The sequence below is a fragment of the Mesoplodon mirus genome, assembly GCF_964341445.2.
Source record: "Mesoplodon mirus genome assembly, chromosome: 1".
NCBI lineage: Eukaryota > Metazoa > Chordata > Mammalia > Artiodactyla > Ziphiidae > Mesoplodon > Mesoplodon mirus.
This window is the reverse complement of record NC_138976.1, coordinates 36,670,122-36,697,539: the sequence shown is the minus strand read 5'-3', so window position 1 is coordinate 36,697,539 and position 27,418 is coordinate 36,670,122. Positions and strand designations below refer to the sequence as shown.

Sequence of the window (27,418 nt, the reverse complement as noted above, 5' to 3'; positions counted from 1 at the left end):
ATTTTTTCAGCAACAGTTTAGTGATAAGTATTCTCCCAATAGTCAAAAAAGAATCCACGAAATAAGTCCTGTGAAATGAGAATTACATTTCCATCAAAAAACTTAAACAATTTTTAACAGGATGTCAAGCTTATACTTGGCCAGCTATAAAATGGTTTTAATTCTTGCATGTGTGCACGCACGCGCGCGCGCACACACACACACACAAGAATCTTTGATGGAGAGATGATAAATGACCATTTTAATTATGGTAATCTAGTTAGAAAATTATGAGGAAGACTTAAAAAGACACATAAAAATTGAAAATTTTAATTAACCTTCTAATTTTGCTCATAGAAGACAAGAAATTTCTCATAATACCAAAGATCAATTGGTTCAAAATTAGAAAAATTTCAAGTACTTAGCTTTAGATGTGTAATATAAGATATAAGACACTGCCAATTGAAAACTTTGAGTACATTTTGTCTCAAAGAATATCCAAATTTATAAAGAAATGTCAATTCATTGCCTAAAAACTCAAACTCATGACAGATATTTTTGACAATTTTCCACCTGATAAAGAAGAAATTTCAGCTAGAGAAAATAATTTGTTTCTATCATAAAGATAAGACTGCAGCTGTGTTAGGTCCAAAGACAGATATACTGGAATTTTAAAGCAAGAGAATGGTATTTCCCTCATTGCTTTGTTCCACTATATGGTAACTATTGAAAATATCTGTTCAGTTTTCTGAAGCAGACTCCAAGAAGAGAGACATGAATACAGATGTTAAAATTCTTCCGTACATGTGTGCAAATGATATAATCACTGCTAGTTTATTAAACTGTTGAAAATAATGTTTTTAATGATCTTGTGTTCTTAACTGATACTCTTTGGTTGAATCATAAAAGAATTTTACAAAGATTTCCTGTACTGGGAATTCCAATTCAAGATTTTCTTGAAACGAAAGGAATGACTGCTAAGTACTTGAAAATCGAAGACAAAAAGTGGCAGTATCACACTGAATATGAATGAGCTACATCTGAAGCTTCTTAGAATGGGAAAAACTTGTGACCTACTCAGGCGAGAAAAATTAGTTAAAATTGAAACATTTCATAATATAAACAAAAAATAATGACTTTACACATTTTTCTAACATGAGCCAACATGCAAATTTTCAGTGTAATCAATAGCATTGTATAAATCGGCTGCAAAATACAAGAAAAATGTAAAGAATGGTTGATACTGATAAATTTAGTTTTGTTTCCATTTATGCAATACCTCATTGAATTTAATGGTAATAACAGAGTTGACAAAAGAGCTGAATTTATTTAGACAGATATTGCTTTGAAACTATATGCTTTTGTTTCAAAATCAAATCAATTCTTCTAATAAAAAGATGAACAACTTTGTAAATGTGGATGCAAATATCGAAGGAAAATAATTTTCTGATACTTGAAAAATTTAGGTATATGTAGACTAACAACAAAGTGCATTTGGAAGAACTATGTGAATCTACTTTTCAACTCTAAGTTTCATTAATCTCAACATGGCTCAAGTATTTCAAATAAAAATTTAGTGTATGAACTAAGATGTGCTGCAACTCTAAAATACACATGGGTTTTGGAGACAGTGCAAAAAAATATAAAATATCTCACCAATAATTTTTATACTGATTATATGTTGATATAATATTATGAATATACTGGGTAAAACAAAATATATTATTCACCTGTCTTCTTTTACCTTTTTACAGTGGCTACTAGAAAATCTGAAATTATTACGTGGCTCACATTCTATTCCTAATGGACAGTGCGACAGTAACTGAAACACCTTCCAAGTGGTGTTTTAGAGCCCTCTTCTTAAATGTAAGTAGTCAAAGATCACCCGAAGTTTGAGGAAAGCCTCCAAGGAGAAAGAGAGAAAACAAGTAAAAACAACTCAGAGGAAAGATAATGAAGGGAGCGGTAACACTGAAAGATACCATATTAGCATCCTCAGAGAAATAAGTATTTCACCCATGACACAAACAGAATATGATTTTTTAAAGGAGTAAGCAGAGAATCAGAAAATGCACTTGGAAATATAAATATGACAACAAAAATAAAACATTCAAAACATTTAGTAGTAGAGTTGGAAGATAAAAGTTGACAACAGGGCTTCCCTGGTGGCGCAGTGGTTGAGAGTCTGCCTGCTGATGCAGGGGACATGGGTTTGTGCCCCGGTCCGGGAAGATCCCACATGCTGCGGAGCGGCTAGGCCCATGAGCCATGGCCGCTGAGCCTGCGCGTCCGGAGCCTGTGCTCCGCAATGGGAGAGGCCACAACAGTGAGAGGCCCGCGTACCACAAAAAAAAAAAAAAATTGACAACAGCTTCCAGAAAGAAGGATAAAAATCAAAGACATGGAAGGACTGATGTCAGGGAAGATGGAGCAGTAGGAGGCGCCAGGAAGCCACCTCTCTACCTAGACAACAACTGTACTGGCGGAAAGTACCTAAAGTGATTTTTTGGAACACAGGAGTATTTTAAGGCTTGTAGTGTCCAGGGGAAACCTTAAGTGGTAAACTGCAATGAACAGTGGTGGATTTTAGCCTTTAGCACAGTAGCAGCTACCCATTCCCCATCAGCCAGCCCAAACATTTCTAGTTTGACTTGCTGGAGCCAAGGTGGGCAATAAAGACCTTTTCCTCCAAATACCAGGGTCCCAGGTCCTGACTGTGGATGGTTGCTTCTGATCAAGAAGGAAGAGCAGACACAGAGGTGAGTGGCCATTCTTCCTACTCCCCCCACTGGCTAAAGTGGCTCCCAGCGAATTTAAAGCAGGGGTCCCCAACCCCTGGGCCACAGACCGGTACCGGTCCACGGCCTTTTAGGAACCGGGCCGCACAGCAGGAGGTGAGCGGCGAGTGAGCAGCGAAGCTTCATCTGCCGCTCCCCATCGCTCCCCATTGCTCGCATTACCACCTGAACCATCCCCACACGTATGGGAGAATTTAGAAAGCCTCTGCCTCTGCCCAGGGAAAGACAGGCTCAGAAAAGACCTGAGAAAAGTTTAAGCATTCACCACAGACTGATCATTGGCACAGAGATGACAACAAACAATAAAAAAAAATCTGAGAAGGAGAATCTGATTTCCAGACCCACCACACTACAGTAGTCCCCGGCCTTATCCATGGTCTGGCTCTGCACAGTTTGTTAACAGCTGTCAACTGCAGCCCAAAAACATTAAATGGAAAATTCCAGAAATAAGCAATTCATAACTTTTAAATTGCACACCATTCTGAATAGTGTGATAAAATCTCACACCATCTTGCTCCAACCTGCCTGGTATTTCCCAACCAAAAACATCTTCTGCTCCCAACATCTATCCATCAACATCATGTTCAGTGATCCAGGATCACCCAAAGCAGATGATCCTTCTTCTGACACAGTGTCAGAAGGTCAACAGTAGCCTAATGCTATGTCACACTGCCTATGTCATTCACCTCATTTCATTACATAGGCATTTTATCATCTCACATCATCATAAGAATGAGCACAGTATAATAAGATATTTTGTGAGAGAAACCACATTCATGTGTTTATTATACTATATTATTATAATTCCACTTTATTATTATTGTTAATATTTTATTGGGACTAATTTATAAATTAAACTTTATCACAGGTGTGTATGTAAAGGAAAAAACATAGTATATATAAGAGTTCAGTACTATCCGCAGGTTCAGTCGTCCACTGGGTGTCTTGGAACGTATCCCCTGCACATGAGGAGGGATGACTATATAAGATTCACATGTCCAGTTTTCAACAAAAAAAATCACAAGGCATACAGAGAAATAGGAGATATAGCTGAGGAACTCAGACCTGCTAGACAAAGACTTTAAAATAACTGTCAAATGTGCTCAAACAGCTAAAGGAAAGTTCTGAACATGTTGGCAGATCAAGAGAGAAAATGAAGAAGATTCTTCAAAGCAGAAAAATACTGGGGAATATGTATCCATTAATGATTAATTTAAAAAGGAATGCTCTCCTTGGTCGCACTTTACAAAACAAACAAACAAACAAAAAACCAATATCAATGGGGAAAAGCCCCAGAAGAGCTACAGGTAGATTTAGCAAAGCTGTAAGTTAGCAGAACCACTCTATAGGGAGAGACACCTAAGGACTCCAGCCTGAAATAATCTCTTAGAACTTGTGAAAACAAATAAAAGAAAAACCTCATGCAAAATGAAGACTGGAAGCCCTGAAGGGAGAGCTCTCAAGCACATACCAGCTTACTCTACATTTCTCAGCAGGAAGAAAGACTTCTCCCTCGCCAACAGCCCAGCCAAAGAGAAACCACTGCAACTCAGCCAATGAGAAGCCACCACAACCCCGAATTCTCATTCTCCTCCAATGAACTTTCATTCAAAACAGCCCCTTCCCAACTTCCTCCATTCCTCTATAAAAAGAACACTCCTGACTTTCCTTCTCCAGACATGCCTATAAGTTTCACTATAGTTTGCATGTCCCAAATTGCAATTTCTCTGTTATTCCCAAACAAACTCAATTTTGCTGGCCCCTGGGGTAGCCTTTAACTCTATGTTCATTAATGGGTTGAATAGGGATCTTTCTCTTCTAGTTAAAAGGACCAGGAGGGAATGGGAAATTATTTCCACTCCAGATTTATTTAATTCAGCAAATCAGCTCACCCGCACCACAGATGATTCAACTAAAAGACTGACCACTAAAATCCTCAATTTTCAACTCCACCAAGTAGAGGCCCCTAAATGAAACACAAACCCTCCTGGTCTTTGCCATTAGTGCAAAAAGCCAGGACATTGAAGGGAAGACTGTCACAAGCTTAAGTGCACCAGGCACCCTCAATCCTCTAACCAGCTTCCCCGATTCCCAGGGAATTACAGGGGTTTTCCCCAATCTTTCCCCTCAATCAACTTAGAGAAACCACTCTCCAGCTTGGGAATGGGTCCCTCCATCCTCACTGACACCAGAGCTACAGTCTTGGGGCTCAACCTCACTGTTACTCAATAGCTCCTGACTCAAGAGGATTAAAATGGTTCAGTGGCGGGGGGGCGGGTGTCTCAAAATAAACCTCCCCAGATTCCTGTTAACCTGTCCCCTTTGGTTTAGGCTCACTAAGAGATAGCTACCCTTTTCTCTTTAGTTCCTCTATCCCTGTTCATTTATTGGGCCAAGATTCCTTAGAAAAATGTCATGCTGGCATTTCTACCAAAAGGGGACAATACATCTAGAATTTGATAGCAGCAACCAAAACAGCCAACTGGATGAATCAAATGATCTAGCTTTTAATACATTAGAGGAAAGCTTGATAAATCTCCCTACTGTTGATCAACTTCCCTTTTTCCTCTTCATACAAGAGAAGGAGAGAAGCACTTAGAGTACTTACGCAAAAGCACGGGGATCACCATCACCCCACAGGGTACTAGAGTTGGCAGCTAGACCCTGGGCACGAGGATACCCCTTTTGCCTTAGTCATTCCTGCTACTGTCCTTTTAGTTAAGGCCACCAAAAAAATAATCATGGGATCCCCTCTAATTATCTGTACCCCCTACAGAAGCCCCACCTGTTCAACATATAATCCTGGGAAACCTGTCCGCACTGCCCCCAAACACTTTAAATTGCCCAATGGACCACTAGAGTTGGAAAATGGACTTTATTCAGCTATCCTCACCCCATGGATACAAATATGTCTTGGTAATGATTTGTATGTTTTCCCACTGGACTGAAGCTTTCCCACGTAGACAAACTATTGCCTCTTCAGTAGCTAAAACTTACTGGAAAAAATCATCCCTACCTGACGAACCCCTCTTGAGCTCCACAGCAACCAAGGGACCTGTTTAACTGGTCAAATATTACAGCAAGTATGTGTTGTTTGGCCAAATCTTCAGTACTTTCACTGTACACACCATCACCAGGCTTCAGGACTAATCAAATGATCTAAGTGTCATCAAAACTCAATGTGGGGAGGGGACTTCACTGGTGGTGCAGTGGTTAAGAATACGACTGCCAGGGCTTCCCTGGTGGCGCAGTGGTTGAGAATCTGCCTGCCAATGCAGGGGATACGGGTTCGAGCCCTGGTCTGGGAAGATCCCACATGCCGCGGAGCGGCTGGGCCCATGAGCCATGGCCGCTAAGCCTGCGCGTCCGGAGCCTGTGCTCCGCAACGGGAGAGGCCACAACAGTGAGAGGCCCGCATACCAAAAAAAAAACACCCAAAACCAACCACAATGAGGTATCACCTCACAGCGGTCAGAATGGCCATCATCAAAAAATCTACAAACTGCTTCCCTGGTGGCGCAGTGGTTGGGAGTCTGCCTGCCGATGCAGGGGACGCGGGTTCGTGCCCCGGTCTGGGAGGATCCCACATGCCACGGAGCAGCTGGGCCCGTGAGCCATGGCCGCTGGGCCTGCGCGTCCGGAGCCTGTGCTCTGCAGCAGGAGGGGCCGCAGCAGTGAGAGGCCCGCATAACGCAATAAAAAAAAAAAAATCTACAAACAATAAATGCTAAACAGGGTGCAGAAAAAAGGGAACCCTCTTGCACTGTTGGTGGAAATGTAAATTGATAAAGATGGAGGTTCCTTAAAAATATAAAAATAAAACTACCATATGACCCAGCAATCCCACTATGGGGCATATACCCTGAGAAAACCATAATTCAAAATGACACATGCACCCCAATGTTCAGTGCAGCACTATTTACAATAGCCAGGACATGGAAGCAACCTAAATGTCCATCAACAGACGAATGGATAAGGATGTGGTATATATACGTAATGGAATATTACTCAACCATAAAAGGGAACGAAATTGGATCATTTGTAGAGACGTGGACGGACCTAGAGACTGTCATACAGAGTGAAGTAAGCCAGAAGAAAAACAAGTATCGTATATTAACGCATGTATGTGGAATCTAGAAAAATTGTACAGATGAACCTATTTGCAAAGCAGAAATAGACACACAGAGAACAAACGTATGGACACCAAGGGGGGAAAGGGGTGTGGGATGAATTGCGAGATTGGGATTGACATATACACACCATTAGGTGTAAAAGAGACAATAAGAACCTTCTGTATAGCACAGCTAACTCTACTTAATGCTCTGTGGTGACCTAAACGGGAAGGAAATCCAAAAAAGAGGGGATATATGGATACATATAGCTGATTCACTTCAATTTACAGCAGAAACACAACACTGTAAAGCAACTATACCCAATTAAAAAAAAAAAAAACCTCAATAGTCAAAATTTGTGGAAATCCTCCAAAGACTTTGGCCAAAAGCACTGCCTCTGGTCCTTCTCAATCTCAACTCCACTCACTTTGGAACTCATAAACTCTCACCCTTTAAGCTAACTGCTGGGCACCCCATGCATCTAGCTCCTGCCTCTTTCATCTACTACTAATGAAACGAGATATACTGCAATGTTGCATAGGTCTAATTACATCTATTAAAAATAACCATGCTTTAATAGTGGAATCCTTTTAAAGATGAAGACGTCAAACGCCACACTTTGCAGCCTGGAGATTTCTTTATTGGAAAAGACATCTCCACAGAACACTTTATTCAACCATGCTGGAAAGGCCTTTATCAAGCGTTAACTGACCAATCCTTGCGCCACCAAACTCCAAGGAGTTGACTCCTGGATCCACGTCTCATCTAAAGAAAGCCTCAAACCCTTATGGGACCTGCACACCAACTGGTGACCTCACCCTGAGGATTTCCAAGAACTGAAGCAGATGACAGCCAAAGCAGACAGCTTTCCCAAAGTGATGAGACCTGGCCTGTATACCCTTTTCTTGTTTCTTACCTTATTTTCCCCCTTTCTTGGAAAGGCAATGCTCTTGTCCACATCTCCCAATCCATTGCAAAAGGGGAAAACCTTTCTGTTGGATCTGTCACCAGAAACTCCAGTCTGTTCACGATGGCCGAGACCCTCTTGGTCTTATCTGTAACCAGTTTCTCTTTAATCCCATGTCACTGCCAATTATATCTACAAGCCTATGGATGTTACCTACTGGGTTAGGCTATAACAACTGGATGTTCCCATACGTGTTTCAATCTTTCTCAAGCCATAACCATACTAGCTCAACCTTGCTCTTTTTACAAAATACATACCTTTTAATCCATTTTTAAATTTTTATTTATTTATTTTGGCTGCGCTGGGTCTTTCTTGCGGCATGTGGGCTCTTCGTTGCAGCGCACGGGCTTAGTTGCAGTATGTGGGACCAGGGATCGAACCCAGGCCCCCCACATTGGGAGCACGGAGTCTTAACCACTGGATCACCAGGGAAGTCCCCCTTTTTAGCCTTTAAATGTAGCTTTTATGTGGATGCAAGCTTGCTCTAAGGCAGGCGTATCTATAGACTTTAATGACAGAAGAAAAAGCAAAGTCATTATGTGACAACTTAAAGTTGAAAGATGGAAAGATGGAGAGTTTAATGCCTGCAAAAGATAGTTTGATAATTTTAGAAAGAGGTTTGGCCTAAAAAAATGTCAAGATAACAGCAGAAACAGCTTCTTCTGACCAAGAGGCAGCAGACTTCCCCAGATGCCACTAAGAAAATTGTTGAGAAAGAATATCTGCCTAAACAGGTTTTTAATGCAGATGTTTAAGTGCCATATTATGGGGAAAAATGCCACAAAGGACATTTATTAGTAACAACGAGAAGCAAGCACCAGGATTTAAGGCAGGAAGGGACAGGATAACTCTGTTTTGTGCAAATGCAGTGGAGTTTATGATCAGGACTGCCCTCAACTATGAAGCTGGTAACACGGAACCTTGAAGGGAAAAGATAAAACACCGGTCAGGACGAGAACACTTTCTGCACTGGTTCCATCAGTGCTTTGTCCCTGAAGTCGGGAGGTAACTTGCCAACAAGGGGCCGCCTTTTAAAGTTCTTTTGATATTGGACAATGCCCCTGGCCACCCAGAACCCCATGAGTTCAACAATGAAGGAATCAAAGTGATCTACCTGTCCCCAACATAACATCTCTAATTCAGCCCCTGCAGCAGGGGGTAATAGGACCTTTAAGGCTCATTCCACATGGTACTCTACGGAAAGGGCTGTCAGTGCTATGGAAGAGAACCTAGACAGAGAGGACATCATTACAGTCTGAAAGGATTACATCATTAAAGACACCATCGTTGTTAAAAGAAAAAGCCATGAAAGCCATCAAGCCTGAAACAATAAATTCCTGCTGGAGAAAACTGTGTCCAGATGTGCATGACTCCACGAAACTTACAACAGAGCCAACCAAGGAAATGATTAAAGAGATTGTGGATATGGTAAAAAAAGTGGGGGGGTGAAGGGTTTCAAAACAGGATCCTGGAGAAATTTAAGAGCTAACAGAATGAAAAGATGACTTGATGGAGATGGGTGCTTCTGATGGATCTGGGTACAGTGAACTGAAACCTTCTGGAAAGGATTCACCATTCTAGACGCCACTAAGAACATTTGTTATTCATGGGACAAGGTCAAAATACCAACATGAACAAGAGTTTGGAAGAAGTTGATTTCAACCCTCATGGGTGACTTTGAGGGGTTTAAGACCTGAGTGGAGGAAGTAACTGCAGATGTGGTGGAAATAGCAAGAGAACTAGAATTACAAGTGGAGCTTAAAGATATGACTGAATTGCTGCAATTTCATAATAAAATTTTTAAGGAATGAGGAATGCTTCTTATGGATGAGCAAAGAAAGTGGTTTCTTGAGATGGAATCTACTCCTGGTGAAGAACGCTGAAATGACAACAAAGGATTTAGAATATTACATATATAAACTTACTTGGCTAAAGCAGCAGCAGGGTTTGAAAGGACTGATTCCAAATTTTTTATTATTTATTTATTTATTTATTATGGGCTGTGTTGGGTCTTTGTTGCTGTCAATGGGCTTTCTCTAGTTGCGGCGAACAGGGGCTACTCTCTGTTGCGGTGTGCAGGCTTCTCATTGCAGTGGCTTCCCTCGTTGCGGAGCATGGACTCTAGGCAAGCGGGCTCGGTAGTTGTGGCACACGGACTCTAGAGCACAGGCTCAGTAGCTGTGGCGCACAGGCTTAGTTGCTCCGTGGCATGTGGGATCCTCCCAGACCAGGGCTCGAACCCATGTCCCCTGCATTGGCAGGCGGATTCTTAACCTCTGCGCCACCAGGGAAGTCCCTCCAATTTTGAAAGAAGTTCTGATGTGAGTAAAATATTATCAAACAGCACTGAGAGCTACTGAGAAATTGTTCATGAAAAGAAGAGTCAACCAATACAGCAAACTTCAATGTTGTCTCATTTTAAGAAATTGCCTCAGCCACCCCAACTCAGCAACCACCACCCTGATCAGTCAGCAGCCATCAATGAGGCAAGACCCTCCACCAGCAAAAGGACTGTGACTTGCTAAAGGCTCAGATGCATTTTTTTTTAGCAATGAAGTATTTTTTAATTAAGGTATGAACATCGGTTTTTTAGACATAATGGTATTGCACAATTAACAGACTACAGTAGAGTGTGAACATAACTTTTATATGCACTGGGAAACCAAAAAATTTGTGCAATCCAATTTAGGCAACATTTGTGTTATTGCAGCGGTCTGGAAGTAAACCCACAATATATCCAAGGTATGCCTATAAACACAAAGATACACAAATCTAGACAAACTATAATCAAATTGTCAAAATCCAAAGACAAAGAACCTTGAAAGCAACAAGAGGAAGTAACTCATCATATAAAAGGGATCCCCAATAAAACTATCTTATTTCTTCTCAGAGACCTTAGAGACCAGAAGTCTGTGGGTTGATATATTCAAAGTGCATAAAGAAAAAAACTGTTGGTTGAGGATTCTATATCTAGCAAATCTGTTTATCATAATAAAGTTCATTAATGAAAAGATCAGAGCTAACATCATACTCAACAGTGAAAAACAGAAACCTTTTCCTCCAATATCAAGAATAAGACAAGGATACCCACTTTAATTACTTCTATTCAACACAGTATTTGGGTCCTAGCCAGAGCAATCACACAAGATAAAGAATTAAAAGCCATCCAGCTTAGGAAGAAAGAAGTAATATTATCTCTTTTCACAGATGACATGATGTGTTGAAAACCCTAAACATTACAAACACACATACACACACACACAAAAACTGTTGAACTAATAAGCAAATACAGCAAAGTTACACAATATAAAATCAAAATTCAAAAATCAGTTGCATTTCTATACCCTAACAGTGAACAATCCAGAAAGGAAATTAAGAAAACAATTCTATTTACATTATCATCAAAAAGAATAAATTACTTAGGAATAAACTTAACCAAATAAGTAAAAGACTTGTACACTGGAAACTACAAAACACTGCTGAAAGAAAAGTTGACACAAATGAATGGAAAGACATCCCATGTTTATGGACTTGAAGACTTAATATTAAAATATTTATACTACCCCAAGTGGTCTTCTGCAGAAACACAAGCAACCATCCCCAAATTCATATGGAATCTTAAAGGACCCCAAATAGCCAAAACAATCTCAAGAAAGAAGAAAAACACTGGAGGCCTCACATGTCCTGATTTCAAAACACACTACAAAGCTACAGTAATTAAAACAGCATGGTACTGGCATAAAGACATACAGACCAATGGAATAGAGAACCCAGAAACACACCAGTGCATATGGCCAAATGATTTTCAACAAGGGTACAAAGACTATACAATGTGGAAAGGAGAATCTCGACAAACTGTGCATAGAAAACTTGACACCCACAGACAAAAGAATGAAGATGGACCCTTATACCACACACAACAATTAACTCAAAATGGATTAAAGGCCTAAACATTAAGACCTGAAGCTATAAAACTCCTGAAAGAAAATATAGGAGGAAAACTTCATGAAATAGGATCTGGCAATGATTTCTTGTCTATGACACCAAAAACACAAGCAAAACAAAGCAAAAACAGGCAAATAGGACTACATCAAACACAAAAACTTCTACATAGCAAAGAAAACAAAGCAGTGAAAAGGAATGGAATAAGAAATGTAATTTTTCATTAAAAAAAGAGGCAAAGGACTTGAACAGGCACGTCTCTAGAGAAGGCATAGAAATGTCTAATGAGTATACGAAAAGATGTTCAACGTCACTAATCATCAGGGGAATGCAAATCAAAACCACAAGATATCATCTCATACCCATTAGGATGGCCACTATCAAAATACAGAAAATAGTTAAGTGTTGCAAGGACGTGGAGAAACAGGAACCCTTTGAGCACTGCTGGTAGAAATGTGAAATGGGTACAGCTGTAGTGGAAAACAGCATGGAAATTCCTTACAAAATTAAAAATAGAATTATCATGATTCAGCAATCTCACTTCTAAATATATACACAGAAGACTGAAAATAGATCTTGAAGATATATTTGCACACCCGTGTTCACTGCAGCATTTTTCAAAACAGCCAAGATAGAAGCAACCTATTGAGTGTACTGATGGATGAATGGATAAAGAAAATGTGGTATCTACATACAATAGAATATTATTCATCCTTAAAAAAGAAGGAAATCCTGTTGTATGCCACGACATGGATGAACCTTGAGGGCATCCAGCAATTCCACTTTTAGGTATGTATCTCAAAGAACTGAACACAGGGACTCAAACAGTATTTGCACACCACTGTTCATAGCAGTGTTATTAACAAGAGCCAAAATGACGGCAATAACCTAAATGCCCATTGAAAAATGAATGCACAAACAAATCATGTGGTATATACTTACAACAGAATATTACTCAGCGTTAAAATAATGAAAAAAAATGAAATTCTGACGCATGATACAACATGAACCTTAAAAACACCATGCTAACTCAAACAAGCCAGACACAAAAGGACAAGTACTGAATGATTCCATTTATACGAAGTGCCTAAAATAGTCAAAATCATAGACGAATGAAAAAAAGTCAAATAGTGGTTACCAGGGGCTTGGGGGAGGAGAGAATGGGGAGCTAATGGTTAACGACTAAGTTTCAATTAGGGATGATGGAAAAGTTCTGGAGGGACTTCCCTGGCGGTCCAGTGGTTAAGACTCCATTCTTCCACTGCAGGGGACATGGGTTCGATCCCTGGTCAGGGAACTAAGATCCCACATGCCACGCAGTGTGGCCAAAGAAAAAAGTTCTGGAGATGAATAGTGGGGATGATTGCACAACAATGTGAATGTACTTAATGCCACTGAAGTGTACACCCAAAAAGAATTAAAATGGTCAATTTTATATTATGTATATTCTACCACATTTAAAAAGAACTCTAGGTACTTCCCTGGTGGCAGAGTGGTTAAGAATCCACCTGTCAACGCAGGGGACACAGGTTCGAGCCCTGGTCCGGGAAGATCCCACATGCTGCAGAGCAACTAAGCCCGTGTGCCACAACTACTGAGCCTGTGCTCTAGAGCCTGCAAGCCACAACTACTGAAGCCCGTGTGCCTAGAGCCCGTGCTCTGCAGCAAGAGGAGCCACCACAATGAGAAGCCCGCGCACCACAACGAAGAGTAGCCCCCGCTCACCACAACTAGAGAAAGCCCACGCGCAGCAACAAAGACCCAATGCAGCCAAAAATAAATAAAAAATAAATTTTAAAAGGAACTCTAAAATAAGTAAATAAAAGTGAATTAACTGATAGGAGAAGCCTTGTCTTGTCCTGAGACTGAAAAGAAATTTCTTCAATAGAAACTCATTAAGTGGAAACATTTTCAAATGCAAGTTCTTCATTTTAAAAGTAAAATGTGTCATAGATAGAGCATAGAGTAAAACAGGTTAATAAAGGCAATTCTATAAGGAATCCAAAGAAGTTTAAAACCTTTTGATGGTCTGATATAACCCCCAAAATGAAGTTAAATATTTAGATAATAGGCCAGACTAAATATACTTTAGGCAATTTTATGTAAGCAGTTACTGAAACCAAACTTTTGATGAATATTGTACAGCAGGATTTGAGGTTGTCTTCTGTGGCTAGTACATGGTATTTAGAAAGTTCATACTGGATAAAGGACTTATAGGTAGAATAAAAAGAACTGCAAGTTAATAATAAAAATAACATGTGGACAACACATTTCACCAAAGGAGGTACATCAATAGCTAAAGAACGCATGAAAAGATTCTCAATATCATTAACCACAAAGAGATACCACTTTAATCACTATGTTGGCTATAATAAAAAATACAAACAATAATGAGGGTTGGTGAGGATGTAACTTCATCAGGAACCCTCATACACTCAAGTTCAGAATGTAAAATGACACAGTCACTTTGGAAAACAACTTGGCAACTTCTTAAAAAGTTGAACTAAAATTCACCATATAACCCAGCAACTCCACTCAGGCATCTAAGAAAAATGAAAACATCATGTCCACACAAAGACTTGCACGCTAATGTTCAAAGCAGCATTATTTTTCACAGCCAGAAAATGAAAACAACCCAAATGTCCTTCAGCTGGTGAATGGACAAAATATGGCACATCCATACAATCAGATAATATTTGACAATAAAAAGGATTAAAGTACCGATATGCTACTTCACAGATGAATTCAGAAAACCACACGGATGAACTCAGAAACAAGTTAATGAAAAACTAAAGACAATCACATATGTTTACATTTAAATAAAATGTCCAGAAAAAGCAACTCTAAGGAGACAGAGAGTAGACTGATTAGTGGTTGCCTAGGATCAGGGTAGGGATGGGATTACTCTAAATGGGTGTGAGGGATCTTATCAAGACGATAAAATGTTCTAAAATCAGATTGTGGCACCAACTGTACAACTCAGTGAGTTGGCTAAAGCTCACTGAATTATACATTTGAATGACTTTTACAATATATAATTTATACCTCAATAACACATTAAAGAAAAAGGGCGGGGGGGGTTATGTTCCGGATTCCCAACTGGTATTTATATAAAACTTCCTCTTATGAATGCTGGGGAATGTATCAAGTAAACATCCTGGAACAAGCCTCTTCTCAAGATTTTTACGTATTTAATTCTCTCTATAGATGATATCTTTCCAGAAAAAAAACCAAGGTTTCTATCCTTTCAGAAAAAAACCTAAGCCGGGGTGAATAATTCTGATAAGCCATATTCCTTTCATGACTAGAACGTCTCTGGCTGCTCCACTTAGCAATAACTACAGACTAATTTATCCCACAGCAACACTTGAACTACCGTGGGGTGGTGCACAAGGAAGAAACCAAAAACACCATCCAGAAGTAGCATTGCAAACTAAACCCATTAAATCACAGCAAATATTGCTGAATCTCAGATCAGCATTAAGCATCTCTTCACTTCCGCAAGCCGAAAGTTTACCCGTTTCGTTCTCTTTCTATAGGAGCTGCCTCAAATTTCAACTTTAGGAACTTTACACCACTGCTGAGTCAGTGGGGCTCCTCTAGAACCCTATGACCTGAGACCCAAACCTAACTGACCCAGGGTTTTCAGTTCCTTTTTCACAGTTAGAAATTATTATTCAGACTTCACCACTGACATTCATAAGATGCAACCCACTAACATCTGTATAGTCTATTCTTGTGAGGTCTAATTTCATAACAGAAAACTTAACTGAAAATTTATTCTGTATCATTTCTACATTCTTTTCTTGAATTTTACTATCAGTGGAGTCCCTTTAGATTTTAAGATATGTATTCTCCAGATGGTAGGGGATCATGTCAGTTTCCTACGGTGGGCAAGTCAAGCTACATAAATGAGGTAACTCTGCAAGTACGAGAATAGATTCCCCATATAATGGTAGCAGCTGCTACCCGAAAAAAGCTGACATCCGAAACCAGCTGACTGCCCCACTGAAATATGGGCCCAGTACTGTCAGCCCTTATAATTTTTCAAAACAAGACTCTTTTTTGGTGGGTATGAAATTTCCTAATTTTTAAATGATGACAACTAATTACACACACACACACACACTCACACACACACACACGACCACCTTACCATATAGGCCAACTAAAACATGTAAAAGGGCCCAATCTTAGCTTGTGACCTTTGCCATACAGAATGTTTGCACTTATAAGAAGCTGTACTTAGTATAGGCAAACTTTTTAAAAAATAGAATTCTATTCTGCAAAAGAGAATCCAGCCAAAATAGCTGTTTTCAGTACCCATTTACCCCCCCAACCCCTCACCTATTTTCCTAGGACTGTTACTCTCATGGCTGAGACGGCCCAGGAGCATGCCACAGAGATTCCCAATCCCCACGGCCAAAATCTAGAGGAAAAACAGGTTAGGGTGCTTTGTCCAATCAAAACATTCCCTGAAGGCAAACTTGTTTGAGCTCTACTGACTTGTTCCTGTGCACAGGATTTGAGCAATTCTGGCATCGAGTATTCAAAAAGCATACTGCGTTGTCACTAAGCCAGAAGTTCAGTAGCTTAAATGAGTTATTTTCTACTAGGGAAACTTGAAAATGCCAAAGAATCAAAAATGTTTAACTTATTCCCACAGCTTCAGAAAGTACAAGAAGTACCAAAGAAAGAAACCTCAGAAATCATTAGTCCCACCCCTTCACTTTACCAGTAAAGAAACTAAAATTCAGAAAGGTCAAATGATTTGTCCAAGGTTATACAGGAATTTGGTCAGCAAACTGGGACAGAACCCAGATTACCTGACTACAGTCAGGTCCTCTTTCTATAAAACTACATGGTAGTGAAAGCGGAAGCTAGGAGAGAAGAAAATCTGAAGAGGTTAGTAAGATGGGCCCTGTGCACCCCTCTCCTGCTTTTTAAATTCACATTTGGCTTTTCAGAATCATTTCACATCTCATGCTACTACTTTCTTCTCTTTTCATGTGACTTAACTAACCTGAATCACTATCTACCAAAAGTTGACATCCTTGCAAAGAGGGGTGAATGACAAAAAGTATCTTTTGCCTAACTGCCAACCCATCAAAGTTGCAGCTACTAATCAATGCTGCAGCAGTTTACACCCCAGGTTTTTAATGAGGGACTAATGTGACTAAATTTCCTACTAACCAGTGCTGTGGTAGTTTACACCCCATTTTTAATAAGGGACAATTGTGACTAAATTTCCTACTAATCAATGTTGTGGTAGTTTACACCCCAGGTTTTTGATAAGGGACAACTGTGACTAAATCCCACCCTCCACCATACTATATTTCCAAGAATTACTCTGCAGAATGAAATCCCCGATGCCTGATGAGGCCAGAATTACTTTTGAACGTCTTCTCGCATTCTTTGCATTCGTATTCTCTCCTTCCGGTATGAATTTTCAGGTGTTCTACAAGGATTGAGCTTCGACTAAAGGTTGCTCCACAGTAGTTACATTCATAGGGTTTCTCTCCAGTATGAATTCGATGATGTTCGTTAAGAGATGAACTCTGACTGAAGGATTTTCCACAGTCCTTACATTTATAAGGCTTGACGCCCGTATGAATTCTCTGATGACGGCTAAGGAGTGAATGGGTAGGGAAGGCTTTCTCACACTGGGTACACTTGTAAGGTTTTTCTCCTGAATGAAGTCTCTGATGATAAATCACAGATGTAAAATGGCTAAAAGTCATCCCACAATCATTACACAAATACGGCTTTTCTCCAGTATGAATCCTCTGATGTCGGGTAAGGCAAGAATTCTGTCTGAAGGCTTTCCCACACTCACCACACTTATAGGGTTTCTCTCCGGTATGAATTCTCTGATGTTTGGAAAGGGATGAGCTATGACTGAAGGATTTTCCACAGTTGTTACACGTGTAGGGTTTTTCGCCAGTATGAATTCGCTGATGCTGAATAAGAGATGAACTGTCACTGAAGGGCCTCCCACATTCTTTACATTTATAGGGTTTCTCTCCAGTGTGAACTCTCTGATGTTTAATGAGGTGGGCACTCAGGGTGAAAGATTTTCCACAATCATCACACTTGAAGGGCTTTTCTCCACTGTGGGTTCGGTGGTGTGGTGTGAGTGATGAGCTGTCACTGAAGGCTTTTCCACACTCATTACACATATAGGGTTTCTCCCCAGTGTGAATTCTCCTATGTTTGGTCAGTGAGGCACTATAGCCAAAGGCTTTTCCACATTTGCTGCATTTATGGGTTTTTTCTCCAGTCTCAGTTCCCTCGTCTTTATCTACGGCTGCATCTTGACCTAAATCTTTCCAACATTTTTCGCATGTAGAGGAGTTTTTTCTCTTACCAAGGGATGAGTTTTGAGTAAAGGCTACCCCACAGTTACTGCACTTCTGGGACTTTTCCCCCAAATGGATTTTCTGATGTTTCTGATGTTCAGTCAGAGATGAAGAGTGACTTAAGGCTTTCCTGCCTTCATTACATTTTCGTGGCTTTTCTCCACTGTGTTCCTTGCGGTTCGGGACAAGGTCTGAATGAAAACTGAAGGGTTTCTTGCCTTCATTATGCCTCCGAGATTTCTTCCTTAAGTAGACTCTGAGATGTTTAATTAGGTCTGAAGGTGGTTTGAAGTTATTTCCAAAAGGGCTCTTTTCTGAGTCAAATTCCTCACCCTTATTGCCTCTCCCATGAGTTTTCTTTTGTGTGATTGCTACTTGTGAATGTTCCCTATCGCTATGACACTCCTCTAGTCTGCCATAATGTTTCCAGGATTCTCCTGTCAAGTCACAATCACCACTCATTAGATACCTTTCTATTATTTTATCTAAAGTCGATTCTTCCATAAGAACATCTTGATTTCCGCCAGATTCCTTCAATTCACCGCTAAGTTCACACTCTAAAAGAAATAACAAATAGAATATTTCCTGTTTGCAATAAAGGAAGCTGCTGCATTTGGGACTAAAATAGGAATAGAGACAGTACAGACTGTAAGGAACAGGGTGTGGACAATTCTCAGAGTCTCATAAAACAGGGAAGGGAAAAGTGACATGAGGGAACTGGGGAAACTTAGAGCTTAGGAAAAATACTGAGGAAGATGAAAGGTTTGTGCTTTATAGTAAGAGATGCAAGTTCTCACCCTCATTTCAAATTTCTATAATAGGTTCAAACTTATTCCTCTTACCATCCAATCTATTCTCCTTCCAAATAATAATGATAGTGCAAACATTTACTGAATAATTACCAAATGCCAGGTCCCATACCAAGCACTTTACTTGTATTTCACTTAATTTTCACAATAACCCTATGAAGTAGGTCCTATTATTATCCCTGTTTTATGGATGTGACAACTAGGCACAAAGAGTGTAAGCCACTTTCCTAAGGTCACATGTACTGTAAGTGGTAGAGCCAGATTTTTAATCCAGTCTGACACCAAAGCCCACATTTTTGACCCTTATACCATATTGCCTCTCCTCAAAGCAGCCAAATAGAACTAAGTTTATAGACAATGTTAATCACATCACAGATATGCAACAACACCTAGGGTAGACTTTCAAAGGTTACCACAATCTGGCCCTACCAACCTTATGAATACTCTAACCAGGCATCCATTTATAGAGTCCCTACTACACGACCGCATCTTATTACTTCATACTGCCTAGAATTCAATCCCTGTGCACCTTCACTATCACGAACACAGAAATCTGATAGGGCCTAGGGTACGAGTCCCACAATCTCCAACACCACCCTCTCGAGATCTGTGCTCCTCTCAGAACCCTGAATTCCTTTATTAACCACATCATTCATCCTGGCTCTTAGTTATGACATTCCAGTGTCACTTTCATAAGACTGTTTTTTTAACCAGATAACTATAAAATATGAAACCCTGGATGGCTCTCAAGACTTGACAGTCACCAACATGCCATCCAGACTAAGGAAGACCTGGAAGCTTAGGGGGCCACATGAGCCACAGCCATGACCACATCAGCAAACACCAGAAGCATCTGGGAGGCCAGGGTAATGCTGGTGGCACATGTCACCACAGGGTCAATTTCAACAAATAGCACCCAGGGTTACTCTGGGAAAGTTGGTACGAGGCATTACCACTTAGCAAGGAACTAGAACTTCTACCCCAATGTCAACCTGGATAAACTGTGGACCTTGGTCAGTGAGCAGATACACTAAATGCTGCCAAAAACAAGACTGGAGCTGCTCCTATCACTAATGTGGAGCAATCAGGCTACTACAAAGTTCTAGGGAAGAGAGAGCTCCTAAAGCAGCCTGTCATTCTGAAGGCCAAATTCTTCAGCAGAAGAGCTGAGAAGACTGGCAGGGAGCGGGGTGGGGGCGGGGGCACTGTCCTGGCAGCCTGAAGCTACATGGAGGGAGGTTCATTAAATGCTAACAAGTGCTTTTCAAAAAATAAAGAAATAAAATAAGACATAAAATCCTATTACCCAGAAGTTAACCATTATTAAAAATTCTGTGTATTTTCTTCTGGAAGTTTTTCTGTACATTGTAGAATAGAATATCTATGTATAATATGTAGGGTTACTTTTTTTTATTCATAATTTGTTCCCATCTCATTGGTTAATTCTTCAGGATTTTAATCACATAATAATCCATCATCAATATATTACTATTTAGTTATTTCCTTATGGCATGTTTATCAAATGATTAATATGTCCTCAGAACTGAGTCATAAAAGTGAAATCACTGAACCAAAGGGTAGAAAAATTCTATCACCACATAATACATGATGATAAGGACCTGACTACTCATCTATGGTCAAATGCTTTTTCTCTAAACCTTTGCAAATTTGATTCATAATAAATAGTACTGTTCCTTAAATGTAAATTACATTGTTGACCAGTGGTTTGGAACACTTTTTTCATGTTAACAGCTATTTAAATTTTATTTTTGTCAGTTATTTTGGTTAGCTATCTGCTGAAGTTCCTTGCTCATTTTTCTAACATACTCAGTGTTCCTTACTGATTTGCACAAGCTTTTTATAAATCATAGCCCTTGATTCTGGCTTTGTCTGTCAAAACCTTTTTCTCCATTCCGTTGTAAATGACTTTTTAAATAAGTTGTACATCTAAATGATGCTTCTTTTACATAACCATCTTGGGGGAAGAGGCAGTATTTATACCAATGCTGCTAGACTTTACTCAAAACATTTTTAGAATCCGTTTTCAAAATAACTCTCCCAAATGTACTTAAACATAAAAAGACAACTGCTATCCTTTATTTGTGTAACTATGCTGGAAACAGCCAATAGGTTGACTAAAATGAATGGTTAATAAGATGGAATAGAGCAAAGTAAATTATTGTTTTTTTCCTTAATCCAAGGTATTGATATATAAGTAATAATTTATTTTAACTTTTAAAAATACAAACTTAGTATGTTTATTATTAAAGTGTAAAGAAGAGAAGAATAAAGAAAAAATGTAATCCCTCAATGATAACCAGGGTTAACATGAATGTTCTCCAGACAGTAAAATCCCATATGTATCTATACATATAAACATATACATGTATGTGTATTTTTTCCTTTTAACAAATTGATTATACTATACATGCTGTCCATTGAACAAAATATTTCTTCTCCAAGACTCAGTTCAATTGTTAATTAAGCCCTTGCTCCTGTATCTTCCCACTGCTCCTTACACATGCCATCGTTATGACATACATCCCATTACCAACACGTTTAGTTCTGATGTCTGCATCTATGGCATCCATGGAAACGTGCCTCTCAGAGCTCCTCCTCTGGGGTGCTTACCCAACAGCCCCCCGCTGCTGCTCACTGACCACCACAGCATCACACCAAGGCCACTTTCCCACGGCTGCTCCCAGTCAATGACAAGTATGGCAGGGATACTAGGCCCATTTCCGTGAGGCATACGACTGTGATAGGTGACTCTTGGTGGGAACACTCTTTTCTGCCTTTGCCAAGACTTCCTCAACCTGCACTTCAACCTAAGACTCGTCCTACCCAGCCTTCCTTCCTTCTTTCTCTCGTCACAGGTGTCAGACCTGCATCACACTCTGAACAGCAACCCCAGCCTCTTCCAGTCCCCTCCCCGCTTTCCCTCCCTGGAATTCTCCCCAGTAAGTCTCTGACCTGGCTAATCGTACCTGGGCACCTGCTTCTCGAGGACCCAAACTAACAGTCTCCCCTGTTAAAATGAACATTCCAGGAAGGCAAGGTGGATATTCTAATCATCTTTCTATGTTAGCACCTAGCCCACCCAACATTTCCAAAATTCCTCCGAATGGCTTGGTAAAACAACTACTTCAATTTCCTCCTCCACTTTTCACCAACTCACCTGGTCTGGAGCCTCTTGAGGCTTGTTTTTGCAGCAGCTGTGGTAGTCCAGCCCACTTTAGCTGGGAAATCAAATCTAACTTGGAAACTGGAAAGCCTGCTCACAGAGAAAAGAATAGAAAATGGCTGTTTTTGCCTAGAACAAAGACATTCCAACATTCACAGCCTCTGGTTCTCCAGGGAAGAAAAAATGCTGCCAAAGAGACTTCAATACTGGCATTTGAGGAGAACATCAGGGAAGGTATGGCCTTGGCGACAGCAAAATGCTGCTCAACATTTTCAGCTCAATGAAGCAAAGACTCTTTCTTGGAGAAAACATTGTAGAAAAGTACATTTTTAGGACCCATTTTTAGGATTAGTCACATCACCCCTGTAAGCCCAGCCAAAACAGTTAATAGCATTTATCTTTCAATAAGAATGGACAAAAAGATATCCAGCTTAGATGCTAGATTATGAAGAGAAGATGTCTTTACCCAGAAATTCTAGGTTCCTATAGTTCTCCAGCAGCACTTCCTTATATATCTCCCTCTGAGAAGGCTCCAGCGTCCTCCACTCTCCTCTGGAAAAGGTCACAGCTACATCCTTGAGTGTCATGGATTCCTAGAACACCAAAGACAGCCTTTTTGCATTGGGTTATTCCCAAACAGATCCTAAGAATTCAGAGAAGTAGTTAGGATATAAAGTACTAGTTTTGATGGTATTCAAGTTTTTGAGAATTCCAAAGCAAACTTCAAGGTAGCTGTTATACATCTATTACAAGTGACACAGAACAAGATTATGAAACAATCCCTGCCTTTGCCATTTAGTTCCTGGTGTGAAATGCTGTACAAGGATTCTCTGGAATGTCTAACACTGATCAAATCCACCCTAACACACTGATTTCTAGGATTAACAGAAAATATTAAATGAATGATACAAATTACATTCCCAAACCCAGAATCTGCAGAATTAATGTAAGCTCTACAGGCAATAATTAAATATGTAAGAGTAACATCGGTGACTATACTCTAAACTGTAATTTCTAGTTGGCTCTAAGTAGCAATTATTTTCTATCACAATCAAACAAGGATCTGTGTTCAATGACAAACTCACACTTACAATTACTCCAAATTACAAATGAGCACAATTAATCATTAAAACACACTTTCCATAGCATCCTCTACAGCATGACATTTTGAGAGGCAGTACAGCAGAGCGACTATTAGCACTTGGAGTAGTTTCCTGTGGCTCCTATAACAAATTACCACAACTCTGGTGGTTCAAGACAACATAAATTTATCCTCCCAAATTCTGGAGGCCAGAAATCTGAAATCCAGGTGTTGCGGGAACTGCACACCCTTCAGAGGCTCTGAGGGAAAATCCATTCCTTGCCTCTTCCAGCTTCCTTGGCTGTCAGCATTCCGTGGTGTTCCTTGGTTTGTGGCCTTATCACTCCAATCGTCATGTCCCTTTCTCCTGTTCCTGTGTTCAAACTCTCTCTGTCTAAGTACACTTGTGATGGCATTTAGGGCCCACCCATATAATCCAGAGTTATTTCCTCATTTCAAATCCCTATTTTATCACATCTGCAAAGACCTTTCTTCCAAATAAAGGAACATTCTCAGGTTCCAGGGATTAGGAAGTGGACATATTTCAGGGGGCCATTATCAGCCTACCAGAGCACTATTATTTACCATTGTGAATAAGATTTTTTTTTCCTGACTGATAATTATTGGTATACAGGAAACTTACTGATTTGTAACCAGCTACTTTTCTCAGCTATTGTATGAGTTTCAGTACATGTTCGGTTGATTCTCTGAGGTTTTCCAAAAAGACTACATTATCTGTAAGTAATATACACTTGCTTCTTTCATATCTGTACTTACCTCATTTCCTTCTTCTACCACTGTATTGGCTAGAATACTCAAGAAAATACTCATTAATAGCAGTAAGGTAAGACATCCTTATCTTCTTACTTTTTATTGTGAGGACTGCTTTTAATTTTCCAACATTATCCAGCTGGAGAATTTTCTTACCGTGTTCAGGAAATAGAATTCTATTTCCACCTGACCAATTTTATCAGGAATAACTGTTGAATTTTAATAAATATTTTTGTTTTTATTAGAGTCAGACATGATCAATTCTGGTAACTGAAGTAAAATAGCATATGAAGAATGAGCTCTAAGAATGTGAAGACTGTGAGGAAAAGGAGACTGTCTTAATTATTCTAGCATCTTTATACCACCCAGGAGGAGCTCAGTGAGTATCTACTTAAGAATGAAAACCTGTAACCATATATGGTGATGTATGTTAACTAGACTTACTGTGGTGGTCATTTCACAATATATACAAATATCGAATCATTACATCGTACACCTGAAACTAATACAATGTTGTAGGTCAATCAGACCTCAATTAACAAATTAACTTAAAAAGAATGAAAATTTCCAGTTAAAAAAAAAAATGAATGAATGAAAACCAGTGAAAGGAAGCTTACCTGGGACTCAGTATTTGGAGGAACAGAAACTGTTTTATCTTCTTCAGGGTTCTCCTCTTGGGAAATAACAGAATCTTGAGAGACCATATCTAGGAAGGGGGAAAAAAAACAGTCCAACCTTTTAAATGAGCTCCTCAGACTAGAAATTATTATATATGTCACTCTGGAGAAAAAGGTCAGAAAAAACAGAAAAAAAGTTTTCCCTACGCTTTGAAGACACAGAGGACAGCCAAAGATACAGTTTCCTATTAAAACCCAAGCTTCCCCCCCACCTCATAAAATATCCCTTCAATTTCTAAGCTCACAAAATCTGATTTCATTCATTCCATATACCCACTGTTTTAACGTATTTAGTTTTCATAATAATCTTTGAAATATTTATAAGTTATATTAAGATGAAATAGCACATCTGTTTTATGTAGTAATGTGTTTTCTTAGTCCTTGCACAGTGGCTTGAGCAAGAATCACTTATTAAATGAAAGTGCTCTTTTGGGGAGTTTACTTTCATATCTTGAGGAGATCTCTCCCACTTCCTCCCTCCATCTATTAATCTCACCTTCCTTTTCTTCAAGCACTTGGGTCAACTCCTCCACTAGGGTCACCACTTCCTCGCTACTCTCAGGATGTTGTGACCTGACCCAAATCCTGATCTCCCCTGGCAAAACGGTCAGGAATTGCTCAAACACCAAAAGCTCGAGAATCTGTTGTTTCGTGTGGATGTCTGGTCTCAGCCACTGAATGCAGAGCTCCCACAGTTGATTCAGGGCTTTTCTGGGTCCAGCCTCTTCGGAGTAACAAAAGCACCTGAACCTCTGTCTGAAAAACTCTGGGTCAGCAGTGTCTCCTCTTAGGAGAGCTTCTTGATCCCCAGGGGTCTCCATTCTTAGCACCTTGTTTTGTTCACTTGAGACCAAAGTGTGAGGATCTGGGGAGATGGCTGTCATCTCGTTCAGGCTACTTTGGATTGCAATGTGTATCACCAGGAGGAATTCAGTCCCCTTTAGACTTTGAGTGTCAACACAGGCCACCAAAAGGCACTCTCCAGCAAAATATCAAGTGTTCCAAGGATCCACTTTATGGTCTTGCAGAAACTGTCAAGAAATATAAGTTATGAAATAAATGAAACAAATTGTGACTCCTAAAAAACACTGTTCTTAGTTTGGTTCTGATACACACACACACACACACACACACACACATTCTCAGAGGCCTAGAACCGCCCTACTGTATTAAAAGAATAATTTTCTCTGTAGGTGAAAAGTTGAGAAGTTACTTGAGGGTAATTAAAGGTACCTTCCAAGAAAACAGTTTCTTCAGACTAAATACTCCTCATCAGCAAAACATATCAGAAAAGGCTCACTGCTACAAGAGGATCCAAACCTATTCCACTCCTGCCCTCTCTCAATGAATGGCCACACAATTTCCCACCAGCCACTCAACTGAGAAACCTGACTTCATATTTGACTCTCAAATTTTTCACAAAATCAATAACCAAGTTCTGGTGGTTTTATTTCATAAGAACCTCTCCATTCTCTCCTACTGAAACTACCTAAGTACAGCCTTCTTCAATTCAGTCTCACACCAAAGCCTAAGGAGTCCTTCTAACATGCAAGATATGGTCCTATCACTCCCCAACTGCCTCAATATAAAATTCAAACACTGAAGCCACAAGTGATGGTCTAGAAACCCTGCCCTGATGACCTCACCTGCAGCTCTAGCTGCCCCTGATGGACACTGCAGCCATAAGAAGGTATCTCTCCATTTCCAGAAACTCTAACTCCTTCTGCCTTTGCACTAGAGCCATTCTCTCTCCTTGGAATGCTGCCTTCTTTTCCTCTCCTACCAAGCTTACTCATTAAAACTTGACTCCTTTCCACTGTCACCTCTTGTATGAGGCTTTCTCTGATCCCCAAGTGCTATTCTGCACAGAGCCTGCCCTGTGTTGCATGCATTTTCTCATTCCACAAATAACTGACCATATACAATGACCTGAGAGCGGCACACAAAGGAGACAGGCATGGACGGACAGACAGGGCCCCCACCCTCACAGAGCATCCAAAAAATGACAATACAGTCTGAGATATGCTTCACTCCAGCAAGTGAGGACACTGTCCTCCAACTGCAACTATCATACCAATAATTACCCACCTCTGAGCACAAAGGCCGGCACACAGTATGCATGACGTCATTTATTCCTCCGCCAAATATTAGGCGCCCACCACGTACCTGGCGCCGCGCTGGACACCTGAGACTCTGCAGTGGCTAAGAAAGGCACCTGTCACGATCTCCAGGGAGCTTACAATAAAGGCTCTGCGAAAATGTGACGCAGGCAGTAAGAAGTTCTCAAACGAGGGGGGTGAGGGGGGGGGAATTTGCCCCGCAGGGGACGTCTGGCAATGTCTGAAGACATTTTGGGTATCACGACTAAGGAGGAGGGATGCTACGGGTACCTAATGAGTGGAGCCAGAAAGGCTGCTTAACAACCCGCAATACACGGCACAGTCCCCTACCCCCATGCTCACACAATGAATTTTCCCGCCCCAAATACCAAAGTAGCGAAGTTGCAAGACCATGGGCGCAGGGAAGCGATGGAGGAAAGCTCCATCCAGGAGCGCGCCCACCTCCCGCAGAAGCTGCGCCGTTGGGTGTGCACAGCGAGACTGCCCTCGGCCCCCACCCCACCCAAGGTGCGCCCTCGAAGCAGGCGACCTGGCCACAGCCCCCAAACTAAGGGCCCGGGGCAACCACTACCTGCGTCAGGACCTGCAGCCGTGACCCACGCCACCGCAACAAGCTTCT

At 40.4% G+C, this 27,418-nt stretch overlaps 1 protein-coding gene and 1 long non-coding RNA gene across 2 annotated transcripts; one reads left to right on the top strand and one right to left on the bottom strand.

The window, feature by feature from the left end:
* The first annotated feature begins 1,527 nt into the window (after positions 1-1,527).
* Positions 1,528-25,270, top strand: LOC309798599. Its single transcript, XR_014293213.1, has 4 exons — positions 1,528-1,845; positions 2,679-2,738; positions 24,248-24,381; positions 25,192-25,270. It is a non-coding gene; the product is annotated as an uncharacterized lncRNA (long non-coding RNA).
* ZNF483 (zinc finger protein 483) lies at positions 16,522-27,418 on the bottom strand. Its single transcript, XM_082611048.1, has 6 exons — positions 27,371-27,418; positions 25,176-25,710; positions 24,620-24,708; positions 22,617-22,743; positions 22,145-22,240; positions 16,522-18,714 (listed from the first exon to the last, which is right to left on the bottom strand). Exons 2-6 carry the CDS (start codon positions 25,561-25,563, stop codon positions 17,144-17,146), a joined length of 2,271 nt encoding a protein of 756 aa, XP_082467174.1. The 5' UTR covers positions 25,564-25,710; positions 27,371-27,418; the 3' UTR covers positions 16,522-17,143.